This window comes from Mustela putorius, unplaced genomic scaffold, assembly GCF_011764305.1.
Source record: "Mustela putorius furo isolate JIRA1106 unplaced genomic scaffold, ASM1176430v1.1 tig00000228_pilon_pilon_pilon, whole genome shotgun sequence".
NCBI lineage: Eukaryota > Metazoa > Chordata > Mammalia > Carnivora > Mustelidae > Mustela > Mustela putorius.
In genome coordinates, this window is record NW_025421322.1 from 24,876,373 (window position 1) to 24,894,545 (window position 18,173).

Here is an 18,173-nt window from a genome sequence, read left to right on the forward strand (position 1 = left end):
TTAACCTACTGTTTTCACATGGTGTGTTTTTTTTTTTTAAAAAGATTTTATTTATTTATTTGACAGACAGAGATCACAAGTGGGCAGAGAGAGAGGGGGAAGTAGGTTCCCCGCCGAGCAGAGAGCCCAGCTCAGGGCTTGATCCCAGGACCCTGAGACCATGACCTGAGCTGAAGGCAGAGGTCTAACCCACCGAGCCACCCAAGCACCCCAGTTCAACTTTTTTTTTACACTTCAATATTGGGTATTATAAATGAGTCAAAATACAGGGCTGTCATGGTGGCGCAGTTGGTTGAGTGTTTTGGCTCATGTTTTAGTCTCAGGGTTGTAAGACCGAGCCCTGTGTCAGGCTCCATGCTCAGGGTGGAGTCTGCTAAAGACTCTCCCTCCCTTTGCCCCTCCCTCCCGTGCTCTCTCTCTCTTTCCCTCAAATAAATAAATTTCTAAAAAACAAAAACAAAGGGTGCCTGGGTGGCTCAGTCAGTTGGGCATCTGCCTTTGGCTCAGGTCATGATCCCAGCATCCTGGGACTGAGACCCACATCAGACTCTGCTCCCAGGAAGCCTGCTTCTCCCTCCACCTGCTTATGTTCTCTCTCTCCAATGACTAAACAGAATCTTTAAAACAAACATACAAACAAAAACAAAATATGGCCAAATTACATCAAAAACTTAAAACAAATGCTTGGTATTAGTCTACATACTATTCAGTTTTTGGCATAAAGTTCTTCGGCTGCAAGGAACAACATCTGGTTTACTTCACTAATTGGAATAGCTCTGTTTAATGCTGGAATGGCCTCTTCTTGGTATCTCTTCTGCTTTTGTTTTTAGCATAATTACCTGTGATCGTATGAATGGACTAGAGTGGACAGAGGTACTCATTACATTTATTCCAAATAAAGGTAAATAACCAGTCACTACAGTAATGAGGAGAAAGAAAGGCAATGCAACTGCCCTATATTTTTAAGGCCAATAGGGTTAGCCTAAGGAGGTTAGCCAAGATTCAGGAATAAAAGCCCACACAAAATGTAGTATGAAGCCAGACTGGGAGCTTAAGAAATGAACAAAGCCATAAATTACTCTTTGTGGCAATGGGAACAGTAAATTTTCCACCATTTTCCTTTGGCTTTAGACAGTCTTGGGTCCTTGAAATGCCCACTCGTGCTCCTCCCGACAGCTCTGCCACCTCAGCGGCAAAACACAGTAGGGGCAGAGAGGGAAAACTGAGGGAAAGGCTGGGTCATAATGGGTCTCTCCTCTTCAGACCCAATTTACTAAATTAACTAGGTACTTCCAATACTTCTTATAAGCAGCAAGTGTTGTTATTTAATACTAATATCTTTCTAATTAAAAATAGGTTTAATTCACCAATGTTTAACTGTGTATGGTACATAACTTTTATAATGGGAAAGGGGAAAAAAGCTTACTAATTTAAAAAAAAGTTTCCTTAAATCAATGTTTCCATACAGGATGATTCAGGAAGAAAAAAGTTTCATGAGGAAAAAAGAATCAGGAGCTAGTGTTTAAAAATGGGTTAATAATGTATAAAAACTAGAAGAAAAAGGAAAAAGACTAAGTGTGGTGATATGAAAACTAAAATAAAGTAGCTCCCAATAAGAAAGCTAATTTGTGGGCTGCCTGGGTGTCTCAGTCAGTTAAGCATCTATCTGACTCTTGATCTTGGCTCAGGTCATGATCTCAGGGTTGTGAGAATGATGGTGTCGGGCTCCATGCTAGGCAAGGAGACTGTTTAACATTCTCTTCCTCTCCCTCTGCACTGCAACCCCAGAGCCCTCCCTCTCTCTTAAAAAAAACAAACAGGGCACCTGAGTGGCTCAGTGGGTTAAAGCCTCTACCTTTGACTCAGTTCATGATCCCAGGGTCCTGGGATTGAGCCCTGCATCAGGCTCTTTGCTCAGCAGGGAGCCTGCTTCCTCCTCTCTCTCTGCCTGCCTCTCTGCCTACTTGTGATCTTTGTCTGTCAAATAAATAAATAAAAATCTAAAAGAAAACAAACAAACAAATAACAAAAAAATTAATTTGCAAAACACCTCTTGAAATTTAGAGGTAATATTATCTCCAGGCAGGAGAGAAGGGTTGGGTTGAAGTTTGAGGATGGAATAAGACATTATTATTAAAAAACGGTGAGACCACCCCTTTCTTTTACTACTCTGTGCAGGCAAATTGCTTGGCTAATTTACTTGCCCCTATGAGAAAAGATGAGATCCTGCAGAAAGTAAGTTAAGAACTCCATGTTGAACAGTGTAGACTACTAACCCTTTCTCAGGCCTACTGCTAAAATGCTGGCAGCCAGATTCATAAGCTTCAAACAGAAAACTGGAAAATTTGTCTCTGGTGGGGAAAAACATGCCTAGATACTGACTTTGAGGACTTCTGGTAAAAGAATCACCACCCAACCATCATCCTAAGGTGAGGCCTAGAAATTAACAAGCTCTACAAGTGGCTTTTAAAAACATGCTCCAGGGCGCCTGGGTGGCTCAGTGGTTAAGCCGCTGCCTTCGGCTCAGGTCATGATCTCAGGGTCCTGGGATCGAGTCCCGCATCGGGCTCTCTGCTCAGCAGGGAGCCTGCTTCCTCCTCTCTCTCTCTCTCTGCCTGCCTCTCTGCCTACTTGTGATTTCTCTCTGTCAAATAAATAAATAAATAAATCTTTTAAAAAAAAAAAAATGCTTTAAAAACATGCTCCATTCTGGGGGTGCCTGAGTAGCTCAGTCAGTTGAGAGACAGACTCTTTATTTTGGCTCAGGTCATCATCTCAGGATTGTAAGATTAAGCTCCATGGGAATGCTCAGCAGTCTGCTGGAGATCCTCTCCCTCCGTCCCTATACATGCCTGCATACGTACTTTTGGTCTCAAATAAATAAATCTTAAAAAAAAAAAAGCTTCAGGGGCGCCTGGGTGGCTCAGTGGGTTAAGCCGCTGCCTTCGGCTCAGGTCATGATCTCAGGGTCCTGGGATCGAGTCCCGCATCGGGCTCTCTGCTCCGCAGGGAGCCTGCTTCCCTCTCTCTCTCTCTGTCTGCCTCTCCATCTACTTGTAATTTCTCTGTCAAATAAATAAAATCTTTAAAAAAAAAAAAAAAAAAAAAGCTTCACCCTTAAATATTAACAAAGAGCCAAGGATCACTAGACACTTACAAGGAAATCCCCACTAGACACTTAAGGAAAAAAGATCAAAAGAGATGGGAACAAGAAAAAAAGTAGATTAATCTACAAAATCCAACATTCAATTGACATGAATTGAGGAAAAAGAAAAAATGGAGTGGAAAAATTACTGAAGAAGTCATACAAAAAAACTTGCCTAGAAATCAAAGGATACTTTTCCGTACTGGAGAGGCACAGCACAATGAAAGCAGGAGGGGAAAAAAACACATCAACAGATTGTGGTTCCAAGACCATGCTCAAACAAAACAAAACAAACAAACAAACAAAAACTCTCTCTTCCATTCTTTTTTTCAGGATATTGCTGGAATGTAACCCATCAAAACACAGCTGTAAAAAACGGTCTTAGGGGCACCCAGCTGGCTCAGTCAGTGGAGGCTGAGACTCTTTATCTTGGGGCTGTGAGTTCAAGTCCCATGTTAGGGGTGTAGATTACTTAAAAATTAAGAAAAAAAAAATCTTAAAAAAAAAGGAAGTAGGGAATCCTGAAAGATAAAGGAAATCCCACTGATAGTGACGAGAAGTCCCAAAGCTTAGCTGTGCTTCAAGACTAAGAATAACTAGTCTGGATAAAAGCAAGAGAACAAAGCTCCAAGATGTGTCTAGAAAAATGAGGAGTCAATAAATTATTTGTTATGTTTAACTGTACTGAAGAGTTTTATCACTAGCATGAACTGAAAGTACATATAGAACTAATTACAAAAACCCTAATGAACAACAACAAAAAAAACCCCACCCACAGGCAAACAATATTAAAGCTGATGGGAAAGAGCAGAGTTGGAAAAGAGAGAAAATGTAGTCATAATATACTATATATGGCTCAGCTGTAAGAAATATTTACATAATCATAAAGAACACACTTAAAATTGACTCAACAATTTTACATGTGCATAAAGAAGCTACCAGGAGCATATGAGGACGGGAAAAAATGTGTATGTACGGAGTTAAGGGAAACCAGAAAAAAAAGAGCCTATTCATGTTACAAGTCAATAGATTCTAAAACAGACCAAAAATTACAGTATAAGCATATTATTTAAATATGTATTTAAACAGATAAACAGGAATGAAAGTAGTTGGCTCTGGAAAGTGGGAGGAGGAAGAGTAGAGAAGGAACTACTATCATTTTTTCCTTTGTAAGACTTATAATGCAATGTGACTTTTAAAATTATGTACATGTATTACTTTGGTATAAATCTAAAACTAAAGTATAAAAGTGAAAGAAAAAAGTAAATAATACATATGGGAAGAATTTCACTAAATGTATGGAAAGCCTTGAAAACTATTTTTCTTTTAATAGAGAATCAATTTTGAAACCATTTTTCAAGTTAAAGTTTAAGAAAGTAAAAATATTCAAAGTACCCAGGAAAGCATAATAGATTACTGTAGACCTAAAAAAATTCAACAGACAAGTGTTATCTTTCTGGACAATAGTAGCTTAGCCCAGAGTTTGGCTAAAATAAAAATGTACAATTAAAATTACCTTGGAGGTTGAATTTTGAATTTTTCAAAGACTTCTGGATAAAGTAATGGAAACACCACCATCTCTTTCAGAGCTGCAATATGATTCGACAGGCCCCCGATGCTATCAAATCGTACCTGACAATGGAAGGGAAACACGGACATTCTTAGATTTGGAGTTACAGATAAAATGCCATTCCATCCCTAAACTGTACTCAACCCATACACAGTCAAATGAGTAACAGCATTTTAGTAGCCCGAAGATTTGAAAAAAAGGAAAAAAAAGTCTGTAAAGTTTCTGATTTATACAAAATTGGTTTATTTAACTTTAAAACTAAACTGAAGCAAACAGTATGTGTGTTCAAGCATACAATTCAAGGTAGTATAACTCACTGAAGAATCCAGTTGCATTGGATCAACATCTGCAAGACTTGCTCCAATCTTCATTCTGTCTTTATAAATTCCTTTTAATTCATCTTTCCGAAAATTCAGCGGGAGGCACCTATTTAGAAAAGATGAAAAAAAAAAAACCCCACCCCATTAGTTCACTTTTCTCCCCCAAATTCCATGTTAAAATATGGATGTTTTCCTCAAATTCTTTTAAAAAAGGCAAATTTCAATCACAGCCATTGTGAAACTATGTATTTCAACTTCCTCATTTTCTTTATATAGGGTGAGAACTTCAATGTTAGTAATATTTGTCCCTGAAGTTTTATCATTAAAGATAGACAGTCAAATGAAATACCAGTGTTCAAGACACCACAGCAGCATAAAATAATTTGTGTTTGTATCAATATACTTCATATTGACTGTGCTTAACATATACAAAGTATTTACTATTTTCCAGGCTGTTTTAGGCGGCTTTACATGTAATAATTCATTAAGTCCTCACAACGGTTTTACGGAATATTATTATTTCCCCTATTTTAAAAGAAAACTGAGATATAGAAAGGTTAACTAAAATGCTCAAAGTCACACAAAGTGGCAGATCCAGGACTCAAACCAAAGCAGTGGGCCTCTAGTCCTGCAACAATTCTGCTACAATACCTCTTAGCAAAACAGTCTCACGGTCCACCAAGCATTTGGGTCCACATCAATCCTCTCAAGCAAGAATGAATCACTGCTTTCCTAACTACTTTCAAAAACAGTTATGGTAGATTACGCAGAGCACACCTAGAAAAACCTGCTTGTTTTACAGATGGAGAATGCAAACTGCTCTTGCTAGAGGCTGAGACACTTAGGTCAGAGCACCTAAGCAAGGAAAGATGCTGTGGCTGAATATGTGTGAAAGCACTCCAGCCCCACCTCGAGTGCCAGCTCCTGCTAGCCTCAGACTCCACAAGGAATTCACACTGTGAAATCTGAGATGGAGACATTTTCAACCGTGGCTTCATAAAAGGTGTTTGTTTTTTTTTTTTAAAGATTTTATTTATTTGACAGAGAGCACAAATAGGCAGAACAGCATGCAGAGGGAGAGGGAGAAGCAGGCTCTCTGCTAAGAGAGCCTGATGTGGGGCTCAATCCCAGGACCCTGAGATCATGATCTGAGCCAAAGGCAGCTGCTTAACACACTGAGCCTCCCAGGCACCCCTTAAAAGGTATTTCTTAAACAATCCTTAACAGAAGTGTAACTGCATGCTATAAAATCCACAGGATTCAATGCACGTTTCTAGGAATGAAGCCAAAGAAAAATTCAAGTAATCTAAATAATACAGGTTGTGGATGATTTAGTTCACTGCTGCCAACGGAAGTGAAAAACAAGTCAAAATGTAATTTAAAATTTTGTTTTACACACACTAAACAAAAAAGTAAAACTAATTTTAACAATCTATTTTATTTATCTAAAACATACCATTTCAATGTGCAAAATAAATATTTACAAAATTGGGATATTTTACATTCTTTCTTGTACTAAGTCTTTGAAATCCAAGAGTATATATATATATATTTTTTTTATAAAGATTTTATTTATTTATTTGACAGAGAGAGATCACAAGTAGGCAGAGGGGCAGGCAGAGAGAGAGAGAGGAGGAAGCAGGCTCCCTGCTGAGCAGAGAGCCCGATGCGGGACTCGATCCCAGGACCCTGAGATCATGACCTGAGCCAAAGGCAGCGGCTTAACCCACTGAGCCACCCAGGTGCCCCAAGAGTATATTTTTTGCAAAAATGTATAGTATTTCTCAATTCAGATCAGCTACATTTCAAGTGCTGAAATAGCCACATATAACCAGTGACTACCACATTAGGGCAGATCTAATGTTACAAAAGAACAGAGCTTATGATACAAAAAATGGTTGGTCTGCATATCCCTTCAATTATTATGTTCTAATTATTTCATCAAACACTGTTTTCTACTCTATAAAAATATTATTTTATTAGGATACAAGCATTGAATTTTTCACTAACCCAGCCACATCTGTAAAATGGGAATAATCCTTGCTATGTGAACTTACAAATGCACTCACACTATAAAGAGTTACGAATAAAATAAAATAAAATAAAATAAAATAAAAAGTTTATTTCCTCAAATCAGTGCATACCAAGCACCATTTTGAGTTATACCCTGGTTGTGTAAGAAAACATATGTTCTAATCTATTACTAGTTTCAAATACAGATATTTCAAAAAAAGATGGCATTTTGGTTTATACATTTACCTCTTACGTAATTCTTAAATTTGGTCAAGCTGTATGCATTCCCAAATAATTCAGCCTTTTCACCACTTAAGAAAAAATAGCTTGTAGCTTTAAAAGGCATCAGTATGACACTTACCTGTTGATAGCTCTATTACGGCTCCTTTTTCTTCGCCTCTCGAAGTGCTGTTCATCTTCAGAGGAGGAAGATGAAGTAGAGTCACTACTGTGGATTGCATGCCTTCGCCTAAAGTAAAGAGGAAAACTGAAATCATGACGAAGGGGAGCAGGAAAAACAGAGGAGTAAGATGCAAACATCAGAAATACCTAATGATCCAAAAACGTTTATCCTAAAACTAATACATTTGCTGAACCAATTAAGTAGGCTTTGTTGATTGAATCTTTTGAGAAGAATACAAGTCCTGGATAACTGAGAGGAAGGGGAAAAAAAAGATAGGCAGGAGCATGGGGTAGAGCTGATAATCAAATGTTCATTATGATAGGAATGGTTCAGGCAGAATGACTTCTTTTTTTTTTTTTTTTAAGATTTTATTTATTTATTTGACAGACAGAGATCACCAGTAGACAGAGAGGCAGGCAGAGAGAGAGGGGGAAGCAGGCTTCCCACTGAGCAGAGAGCCTGATGTGGGGCTCAATCCCAGGACCCTGAGATCATGACCTGTGCTGAAGGCAGAGGCTTTAACCCACTGAGCCACCCAAGCGCCCCCAGAATGACTTCTTAAGTCTTGATATAAATCAGTTATCCTCAAAGAGAAAGGTGGGGAAAAGAGGGTATTAGACTCTTTGGGACTAATTTCAGAAAGTATTTTCAATATTATACTATATATAATTTCGCATTTGGAAGGGAATTTTGAAATGTCAACCTCAAAAGGAGAACACAAGAGTTTTCATGTAAACCAGAAAGGATCAAGTTAAAAATACTAGGAAACAGTAAATACAATGTCTTTTATCTACAGCATATCACCAACTATAAATTCACAATAGCCACTTAATAGCTGTGTACAATGTGGATGAGCTACCTAACCCATATAAGCCTTAATTTTCTCACTTTCAAATAAGGGATAAGAATATAATCAATGAATTATATTCAAATTCTTAGGCTAGTTGGTAGGATTAAATAATATGCCAAGCACTACAAATATTGAAAAAAATTTTAAATCACTTCTACCTTTGCATTGTTGCAAAGGACCCATAGGAAAGACAAAGAATCTAGCTGGGAAAACCTTTAATAATCATTCTATTGGTCAGAGTCTAGCACTTTTCCTGAGTTAGAGTACCATCACAGTAAGTAGGTATTTCCAAAAATATAAAACGTTCACAATCTATTATCTGCATAATGGAGGGTCCAGAATCTTGTACTCAGAAAACAAGTTTTTCCACTATTCACGTACCAGAATCTGACATGTCATAAAGGCAATTCACAGTCACTATTTGTCCCACTTACTATGATTATTCATATGTTCTGCTACAGAACACATGTGACTAGGCATTACTGGCCCAGACAGTCCTAGAGATGTTAATGTTGCACATTGCCTCAGTGACTCCCCCACCCTACCCTCCATCCTGAATTCTGAAACACAAACAGCCCTTAGGGCTTTGGATAGGGGTTATGGAAAAACAGATATAAATGAGAAAGTGATCCTCCACTCACCTCCCAAACATGCCCAAGAATATTTTTGTGATGAGCCTGAAACTAAAACTATCAAGCACAAGTCTGCAATTTTATATGAAAGACAAACTTGTTTAATATTCCCATTAATATTATGAAAAGATTAACTTGTAAACATATAATTCACATAACTGTGTGTGAATTCAGTATGTATTCACATAATTAAGACCAACTTCACAATTAATGAAAGGACTAACAATTATTAAGTGCTCCTTGTACCAGACCAGATAGTAGACATATTATCTCATTTAATCTTAAACTTTGGACAAGTACATATGGCATGCTCATTTACAGTTGGGGCCAATGTGGCTGGCTCACAGCATAAACAATTTGCTCAAAATGTAAGAATAAGATAATGAGGCATCAGAATTCAAACCACTGTCTTTCTATTCCAAAAATCCACATTATATATACACTGGTGATTCCCAGTTGTTGACTTCACGAGCCAAAAGAGTTATAAGCAAACAATAAAACCTGTGGACTGACATAAATTTTCCATTTGAGTTGCAAAGTAGGATTTTTAAGCATTAAAATATAGCCAAGATAACAAAAGCATACAGCACTCAACATAAGCCTGATAGTATCTTAAATGCTTTACATCCATTAACTCATCTAATTTTCATAATACTGTGAGATAGATAATACTGTCCTCTTCATTCTATGGGTCAGAAAACTGACACAAGAGAGGGGAAATAAGTTGTTGAAGGTCACTAATAAATGGAAAAGCTGGGCTTGCAACCTGGGCAGTCCTAGTCATGGGCCCAGATTCTTTGTAATTATACTGTAGAAAGGCCATTATTTCACTTTTTAAAGGATTCTAAGCACACATGGCCACATTCCCTTATTTTTTTCCCAATTTGCTTTTTTAAAACATCTGAACTGCTGGCACCCGTAAGCACTGGCTCAGCACTGTGAATCTAACCAGTGTCTAGAGCTGTCAGTTTTAGCACCTTGACAACAGGTATGGAATACTCTGGAATACTGGTGAAGCAAATGTACTCTTATGTTACCTTTGTGTTCAAAGGACTAGGCTTGTTCCAGAAACTCCAGATTGAAGCTAAAGAATAAAGCTTAAGTGAGTAGAGGTTTGTAATCATAAGAAAGAAAATCCTGCTTAAAGGCAGCAGTCCTGAAGCTCGGCTGTAAGCATGCTAAAGACCCCTGCAAGATCTGTCCTGTGGGTGCAAGGTTTCTGGATCATTTGCCATACTAAGAGCAACGTTCAGACAATTCTCTGAATGGGTGCTTTGTTTCCATGCCTAGGTAGGTGAAGTAGGACATGAACTACAAACAGAAGCTGGTCTCTTCAAGAAAAAGTAAAAAGGCTGAGCAAAATCACCATTAAGGTTGTTAAAAGGGAAGAGATATTTACACAGCCTTGGCTAGAGTGTTATCAAAAAAAAAAAAAAAAAAGAAAAAAAAAGGCTTAAAGGGCTATATTCAAAAGGTCAGATAATAGTAAGGGTTAGTTAAGATGTCAAAAAATATTCTCATACATTATTGGTGGGAATGTAAAATAAAGCAGCCATTCTGGAAAATCATCTGACAACTCCTTGAAACAGTAAATAGAGTTAGCATTTGATTTAGCAATTCCACTTCTAGGTACATACTTAAGAGAAGTGAAAACACAAGTTCACACAAAAAGTTGTTACAAATGTTCATGGTCGTATTCACAGTAGCCAAAAAAGTAGAAACAACCCAAATGTCCATCATCTGATAAATGGATAAACAAAACGTGGTATATTTATACAATGGAACCTTACTTGATAATAAAAAAAATGAAGTACTGGTACATGCTAAACGTGGATGAACCTTGAAAATGTTGTACCAAGTGAAAGAAGCCACTCACAGAAGAGTGCACATAAACGAAATACCCAGAATAGGCAAATCTAGAGAGACAGAAAATAGATTACTGGTTGCTTAGGGCTGAGGGGGTGGGGGATGCAGGAATTGGAGAGAACTAAAGAGGACAAGGTTTCTTTCTGAGACAAGAAAAATGTTCTAAAATTGTGGTGATAGCTGCACAACTGTGAAAATACTGAAAGTCCTTGTACACTTTAAATAGGTGAACTATATGGTATGTAAATTATATTTCGATAAAACTTATCAAAAAGTAAAAATCTTTAAAAGGCTATCAGAACCAAAATCAAAATCATTAAGTCAAATAATGTGACTTGGGTACAATTTAAATCTCTTAATTCATACTTTAATTTAAATGGGTCAGAATATATAAACAAACATAAAGCAAATCAGACCTATACAGAGAACTGATGGTTGCCAGACAGGGGGTTGTGAGGGGGGATGGGCAAAACAGGTGACCAGGAGTGGGAGATACAGGTTTCCAATGATGGAAATGATTAAATTACAGGAATTAAAGGTACAGCATAGGGAATATTGTCAATAGTATTTCAATAGCATTGTTATAGTGACAGATGGTAGCTATACTTGTGACTACTGCATAACATACAGCTGCTGAATCACTATGCTACATAATTGAAACTCATGTAACATCATGTGTCAACTACACTCAAATAATAAATGAAATATATAAATAAAAAAGAAATGTCAGAATCTTCTACTAGTCAATGTGACCCAAGGGCCGGAACCCTGACTTAGCCATTTTTATATCCATAGTGCTTAGCACATAGTAGAACTCAAAACATATTTGTTAATAATTGTAGTGGAAAAAAAAAATCCTCTACCCAAAGAGCTATGAGACACTTTCCATAAAGGGTAGATTCTGCAAACCAGATATGAGAACTTGAGCACCGAACAGGCAAAAAAAAAAAAAAAATTCCCACCTGCTCTAGAGTAACATTGTAGGTGGCGACTAATGAGGCAGTCAATAATTAAGTGGGTTACTTCCAGAAACATAAATCTGTTAAGAGTGAGAAAAGAAACTAAATCTCAAAGTAAGTGGCAGCCTTTCACTTCTGTTGGATCTAACAGAGGCTTGTCCTTTGAGTCACACAACCAAGACAGCTGCCCTGGGCCTTATGACTGGTGGGGATTCCAGGAAACACCACACCTTATGCTGCTTTTCTGTAGATCATTAGATTTCACCACCAAAATACAGGTCTTTAACAATATTCTGTTGTGTGGCCTCCTTTCAAGTGCAATTTATCATGGGCAACCCTGGCAGTTTACCCTCCATCCTTCAGGGCTCTGGTTTTATGTAAAGGGATGACGAAACAGGAAATCTAGATATATACTTGTGATTTTTGACACTCAGAAAAAGAAATTAAAAGACCCAGGGACATTAAGGGCATTCATATTTTTCCTAGAAGAGAAGAATTTGTCAACAAAAGTGTTCCTTTCCATAATCAGATAAACTGTTTCAGCGAGCAGGCTTCCAGGAACTGTTGTCTTGTAGGATTTCAGTCTTACCTCTGAGCAAATTTATATTAGGAAAAAGAAGTACCATTTCCACATCAATGTCCTTTTTTGTGGAGGGGAGCTTCTTTAATCTTCACTAACTAACTCTTTCATTCATGAACTACTATAATGTTACTATTACCCCCAAAATTCTAATGAATCAGAAAACCTTTTATTACTTGGGAGAATGAGGAAATAAAAAGAATTACCCTTTTGGACTTAAAAATGACATTCAACAAATGTTAGGATGTAGAAGGGGAAAAAAACCTACAAATAATTTGAATGGTCAAAGAAAATCAATGCTTCCTACTATATGAGAGAAACGAATTTTTAAGAAGTGCAAGTAAAACTTGGAAAAAAACCCAGATCTATAAAAGGACAGTATCATGAAAAGTCTAGAAAGTTATGTAATGTAGAATGTCAGAGTGAGAAAATAGGTCTGTGATACTATGTGAAGACAAGAGTACACCTACACTTGAACAATGTGAGGATTAAGTGAAACAGGCTATGTAAGATGCTTAACACAAGCCAGGAATACAGTAAACACTGAAGCAAAGGTAGCCTCTATTATTAAAGTGTGGAACAGGGTGCCTGGGTGGCTCAGTGGGTTAAGCCGCTGCCTTCGGCTCAGGTCATGATCTCAGGGTCCTAGGATCAAGTCCCGCATCGGGCTCTCTGCTCAGCAGGGAGCATGCTTCCTCCTCTCTCTCTCTCTGCCTGCCTCTCTGCCTACTTGTGATCTCTCTCTGTCAAATAAATAAATAAAATCTTATAAATAAATAAATAAAGTGTGGAACAATGGAGTAAACTACCTTACCATGGTAGTTATTAAGAATTCCTATTAATGCAAGCAAAAGCAAAAACCAGTCAGTGGTAGTAAGGGTAAGAGCACTATAGGCATAGAGCCAACTCTCCCAAATATGTATGATTCTAGAATTCTATTTGGATACAACCAATCCTAAGACTCTAGAATCCTACCCTAACACAGCCATAATTATATTGTCATAAATCAATCACTACTTCAGAACCAAACCTGTTCATTCGTTTACAATAAGGACTTCTTGGTCCAGCAGAAGATAGTCTATATCTTGGTCTTGCAGGAGAAGCTGGGCCACTATAAAATATGTTGGGCTTTCTCTGGTGACGAGGTTCTAAAAAGAAGAATTATAGGTATGTGATATAGAAATATGTATGAAGATAATTTTTCTCTTCATCTAAATACTCACAAAGGTGCTGCTTTCCGTGAAAATACTAGTACATATCTACTATAGACTGCTTTACTGTTCACGTTTTAAACCATTTACATCTGCAGCATTGCTGCTGAAAATATGTACAGCACAAGACACCAACCAACCAAAACATACACTGGCCATAAACAACCATTATGATTATACTGATGCATAACAGCTGGTGATCAGCCCTGCATATATACGCTCACAAGTCCTGAGGCAGAACTTTAATGTAAATGAAGAACAGTCCTATTTACACAAAGTGGCAAAATAAACTAAGAAAGCTGTGAAATCCAAATAAATAAATAACTCAAAAATAATTCCAGACAGACACGAAATTTCAAAATAGCCCAATTATTTGCTTTGGTCAAGGCTAACATCTAACTTTCTTCAAGAAATGACTTCTTGTGCATTTAACATCGTTTATCAAAGACAACAGCCATGAGTATTCGTACAATGAAAACATGAAAAATAAGAATGATAGAGAAAAGGCAGTAAAGATAAGTGTAATCTAATTACGCTTCTCCTGGAAATATATACATAAGCACTTACTTTCCAGTGGAGCCTGGTAGTACACAGTAGCTTTCCTCTGTCGAAGATAATATCGTTTCTGATTATCTTCTTCCCCATCCTCTTCATCTTCATCCTCATCCTCATCATCTTCATCATCATCTTCATCTTCATCTTCACCATCATCTTCATCTTCTTGGTCTTCACCCTCTTCGGATGATTCTACAGTTAAGAAACATTTACTTTCAAGACAGTCACCAAAATGTTAGTGATTTTTAACACAGTGGAATTGAAATTTTTAGACAAGGGTCTAAAAATTTAGACCTAAAATTTTTTTTTTACTTCTAGATTGTTTATAAAAATGATCTAAAATTCTTTTGCAGCATTAAATGAAGATTTAAAAAAATGAAGTAAAATGCAGAATTAAAAATATCCAGAGGAAGGAAAAAAGGAAGTAGGAAAAGAAGTTTAAAGGCTACTAAGTTCTAAGCTAAACTTTATGGTATTGCTGCTAATTTCATTAATATAAGTGACTCTACTTAGGTTTCCAAGTTAATTTAGCATGTTGACAAATTAGAGAATCCCCTTATCTAGCTTTTGCCTTTCATACTTAAGTTTTAAATTCCATCCAGCCCTTCTGGCTGTCACTGAGTTACATCAAGCGTAACTCAAATAATCTACTTATGAAAATGTGAAATACCCTCACCAAATATTTAAAATGTATTTGAGAAAACCGGTTTTCACTCAAGAGAAGTTCTAATAAATTACAGTAGCAACTTTTAAACAGAAGAGCGAAACTTAATTTTAATCATCTTTTAACAGGTAGAGATGTATTGTCTGCAGATGTATTATATATGCAAACCAAGTTTGTTTGCTTTAGATTTGTTGATTTCAAGTACTTTCCCAAATAGGACCTATTATCTTTTAAAACACTTCCCTGCCCTCACTTTTCAATTATGACCAACCCTTCGATCTCTCACAAAATACCAGAAATGTCACAACTTCTGAATAAAAAAGCTATCTCTTACTAAATAAAAAGTGCTGAAATGCAAACCCAGAAGCAGAACAAAAGACTAACCCACACTGCCTTCTTGATTGTCAGTCGTTTCCTCATCAGTTCTTTGAATACCTTTTTGTTTTCCTCTTGTGTACATATTAAGATTCCCCTAAAAATGTTTAAACAAAAGCTATTAACATTTAGTATATTAAAAAAATTCAGTAGGATCTTCCTATCCTGCTTAAAATGAAGGTATTTATAGCTACAAACTCTTACAACTACAGCAATTAACTAGTGACTGATCAAACAAATGCTGTACAGTTTAAAAATGTTGAAAATGATGAATAATTTAAACAAAAAATGGACAGGTACCATAAGAAAAAGGTTAAACTGGAGGTCATTAAATCATCCCCTAAATGGAAGGAGATATATATACATATTTTTTATTGCAGTATAGTTGACACACAATGTTACACTAGTTTCAGGGCTGAGGAAGGATAGATTTACTTCTTCTGTTTCATTAAATACTCCCAAGTCTTCAAGTTCCCTCATTCGCTGTCTACGCATCTTCTTCATGTCATCCATTTTCTGAAGTACAGCTTCGGCAGTGCTTTAAGAAAATTGACATAATATAAGCTAAAACTGTTAAAGAGTAGTACATTTTAAAAAACTTTATTTGTCTTCCATTGTATTTTTTGAGTGCTGGGATTTTAAATATCTCTATACGAGGCACTGATTTACCTGCGTAAAAATATTCTAAAATTTCCTTCCAAGAATTTAAATACATATATAGAACTATTACAAAGCCCTCTACTAATCAGTCTCCTTTATGCTTTACACAGATGAATATGCAAGCTAGTTTAAATTTAAATTTATGACCCCTCCTCAACAAAAAGTTTTTCCAGCTAAGTAATCTTGATCTAAATAATTTTTACTTACTTCGTTATAAGTTTGTCAAACAGCACAGACTGGTTCACACTACTATAGCGACTCCTAATCCTGCAACTGCGGCGAACTTCAACGTCACCATTCTCTTCGTGCAAGTGTTCTTTAGTTTGAACAATGTTTCTAGTCCTCAGTGATCGAGTAACTGGAATCACTTTGTCTTCAAGATGTGTACATAAAATGGAAAGATTTTAAGTAATGGCATTTATAAAACGATTCTAAAATCAACAACTGAATAGCTACACTTTCATATAACAAATCACAAGATTTTGAACTTACCTTTCTTAAAAATAATAGAAAGCAAAAATAAAGTCACAATATACACCTACCATATGATCTAGCGTTCTGCTTTCCAGAGGAAATGAAAGATACGTAATACAAAAATTTGTACACAACTGTTCAAATGTGATAGCCCTGAACTGGAAATAACTCAATGTCTACCAAAAGAGGAATAAACTAATTATGGAAAAAACCTAAGTGTTCCTCAACGGATGAATGGATAAAGAAGACGTAAAATATACACATTATACAACAGACTACCATTCAGCCACGAGAAAGAAGAATATCCTGCCATTTGCAATAACATGGATGGACCCTGAGGGCAGGACGCTAAATTAAAGAAATCAGAGAAAGACAAATACTGTGTAACATCATTTAAGTGTGGAATCTAAAAAAAGCCAAACTCATAGAAACAGAGACTAAATCTTAGTTACCAGGGACTGGCAAGTGAGGGAGAAGGAGAGATGTTGGTCAGAATAGAAATTTCCACCTATAAGACAAGTATCAAAGTTGCTAGAGAGTAGATCTTAAATGTTGTCACCACAAAAAAGAAATGGTAATTATGCAACATGATGCTGGTGTTAGTTAAAGCTATGATAGTAATCATTTCATAAGATATAAATGTACCAAAAATCAACATTTACTGTATACCTTAAACATACACAATGTTATGTGTCAATGTATCACAATAAAACAGGTGTGGGGGGGGACCAAACTGTGGTATATCCATATAATGGAATACTTGGCAAGAAAATGCTACAATGTGGATGATACTCGAAGCAATTATGCTAAGAGAAAGAAAGCCAGACAAAAAGAATGCAACTGCATAATTTCATTTAAATGAAAATGAAAACTAAATTACAGTGATAGAGAGCAGACTGGAGATTGCTCAGGAATCTTGGTGTGTGGAAGGCCTGGACAGAAGGTGGGGGAATAATTATAAAGAGGCCTGAGGAAGTTTATGGCAGTGACCGTTCACTCCACTATCTTATTGTGGTGGTGGTTCACGGCGTACACTTACAACAAACCAACAAACTACACACTTTAATATGTACAGTTTATTTTATGTACCTCAATATATCTGTAAACAAAATATGACTTACAGGTTTTCAATCTGAAATGCCTTTCACATTACTTACCTTCTTTGCACTCTTCTTTTTTCTTATCAGCCTGCTGTCTGGCCAACTGCCTATGTGAAAAAATATATTAAATAATTTAAAATAATTGACATAATTTTAAATCTTAGATTTCATAATACTACAAAGTAGGGTAAAAAGGTCTATCAGCTTAGAGAGTAAATACTCCTAGATTCCTAAAAGCCTAAAAAACACCGAAAATTGAAAAGCTTTAGAGTATCTATGCTTATGCCAGTTAGGGGTAAACAAAATCTGAGAACCATGTTGTGAAATGCAATGACATATATATTAATTCTTAAACAGAATTAATCAAATCAAAGTATCTGACTTAAAAAAAGAAATTATATCCTTAGCCTAAATAGGTTTAATTGAACTGTAAGTATTGAGCAAAAACAAGACAATGTATTTTATACCACAGGGATATAGTGATCCCACATCCTTGAGATATTTATAACTATAAACAGAACTAATATCCCTTAAAAATATGTTAATTTTCTTCTAAAAACATTTGCTGGCTACAATGTCTATATGACATGCATTATCTTTCATACGCAGAAACAATCCCATTTGTGAATCAGATATCTCACTTACAAACTGGCAGACAGTATCTACTGAAATAGGAAAGAATACTTTCCAAGGTTTAAAAAAAACAATTATCTTCTCCTCATCTTTTTTCCAAAACCCATTGAGCAAACAAAACGATTTATCTCATTAATTTATTTTTAGAGATTCAATTATCCAT

At 36.4% G+C, this 18,173-nt stretch overlaps 1 protein-coding gene and 1 pseudogene across 2 annotated transcripts in view; both read right to left on the reverse strand.

Annotated features, from left to right (window-relative positions):
• ATAD2 (ATPase family AAA domain containing 2) overlaps positions 1-18,173 on the reverse strand; it is a 71,476-nt gene that overhangs the window by 34,124 nt on the left and 19,179 nt on the right. For both annotated transcript variants that reach the window (XM_013051738.2, XM_004743511.3), the window contains 9 exons: positions 17,435-17,484; positions 16,011-16,176; positions 15,579-15,681; positions 15,153-15,240; positions 14,117-14,296; positions 13,369-13,486; positions 7,410-7,517; positions 5,033-5,141; positions 4,662-4,777 (listed from right to left, as the gene is read on the reverse strand). In XM_013051738.2, coding sequence (XP_012907192.1) covers positions 4,662-4,777; positions 5,033-5,141; positions 7,410-7,517; positions 13,369-13,486; positions 14,117-14,296; positions 15,153-15,240; positions 15,579-15,681; positions 16,011-16,176; positions 17,435-17,484 — 1,038 coding nt within the window. The remainder of the gene's footprint in view (positions 1-4,661; positions 4,778-5,032; positions 5,142-7,409; positions 7,518-13,368; positions 13,487-14,116; positions 14,297-15,152; positions 15,241-15,578; positions 15,682-16,010; positions 16,177-17,434; positions 17,485-18,173) is intronic.
• On the reverse strand, positions 630-1,700 carry LOC101676459 (annotated as a pseudogene).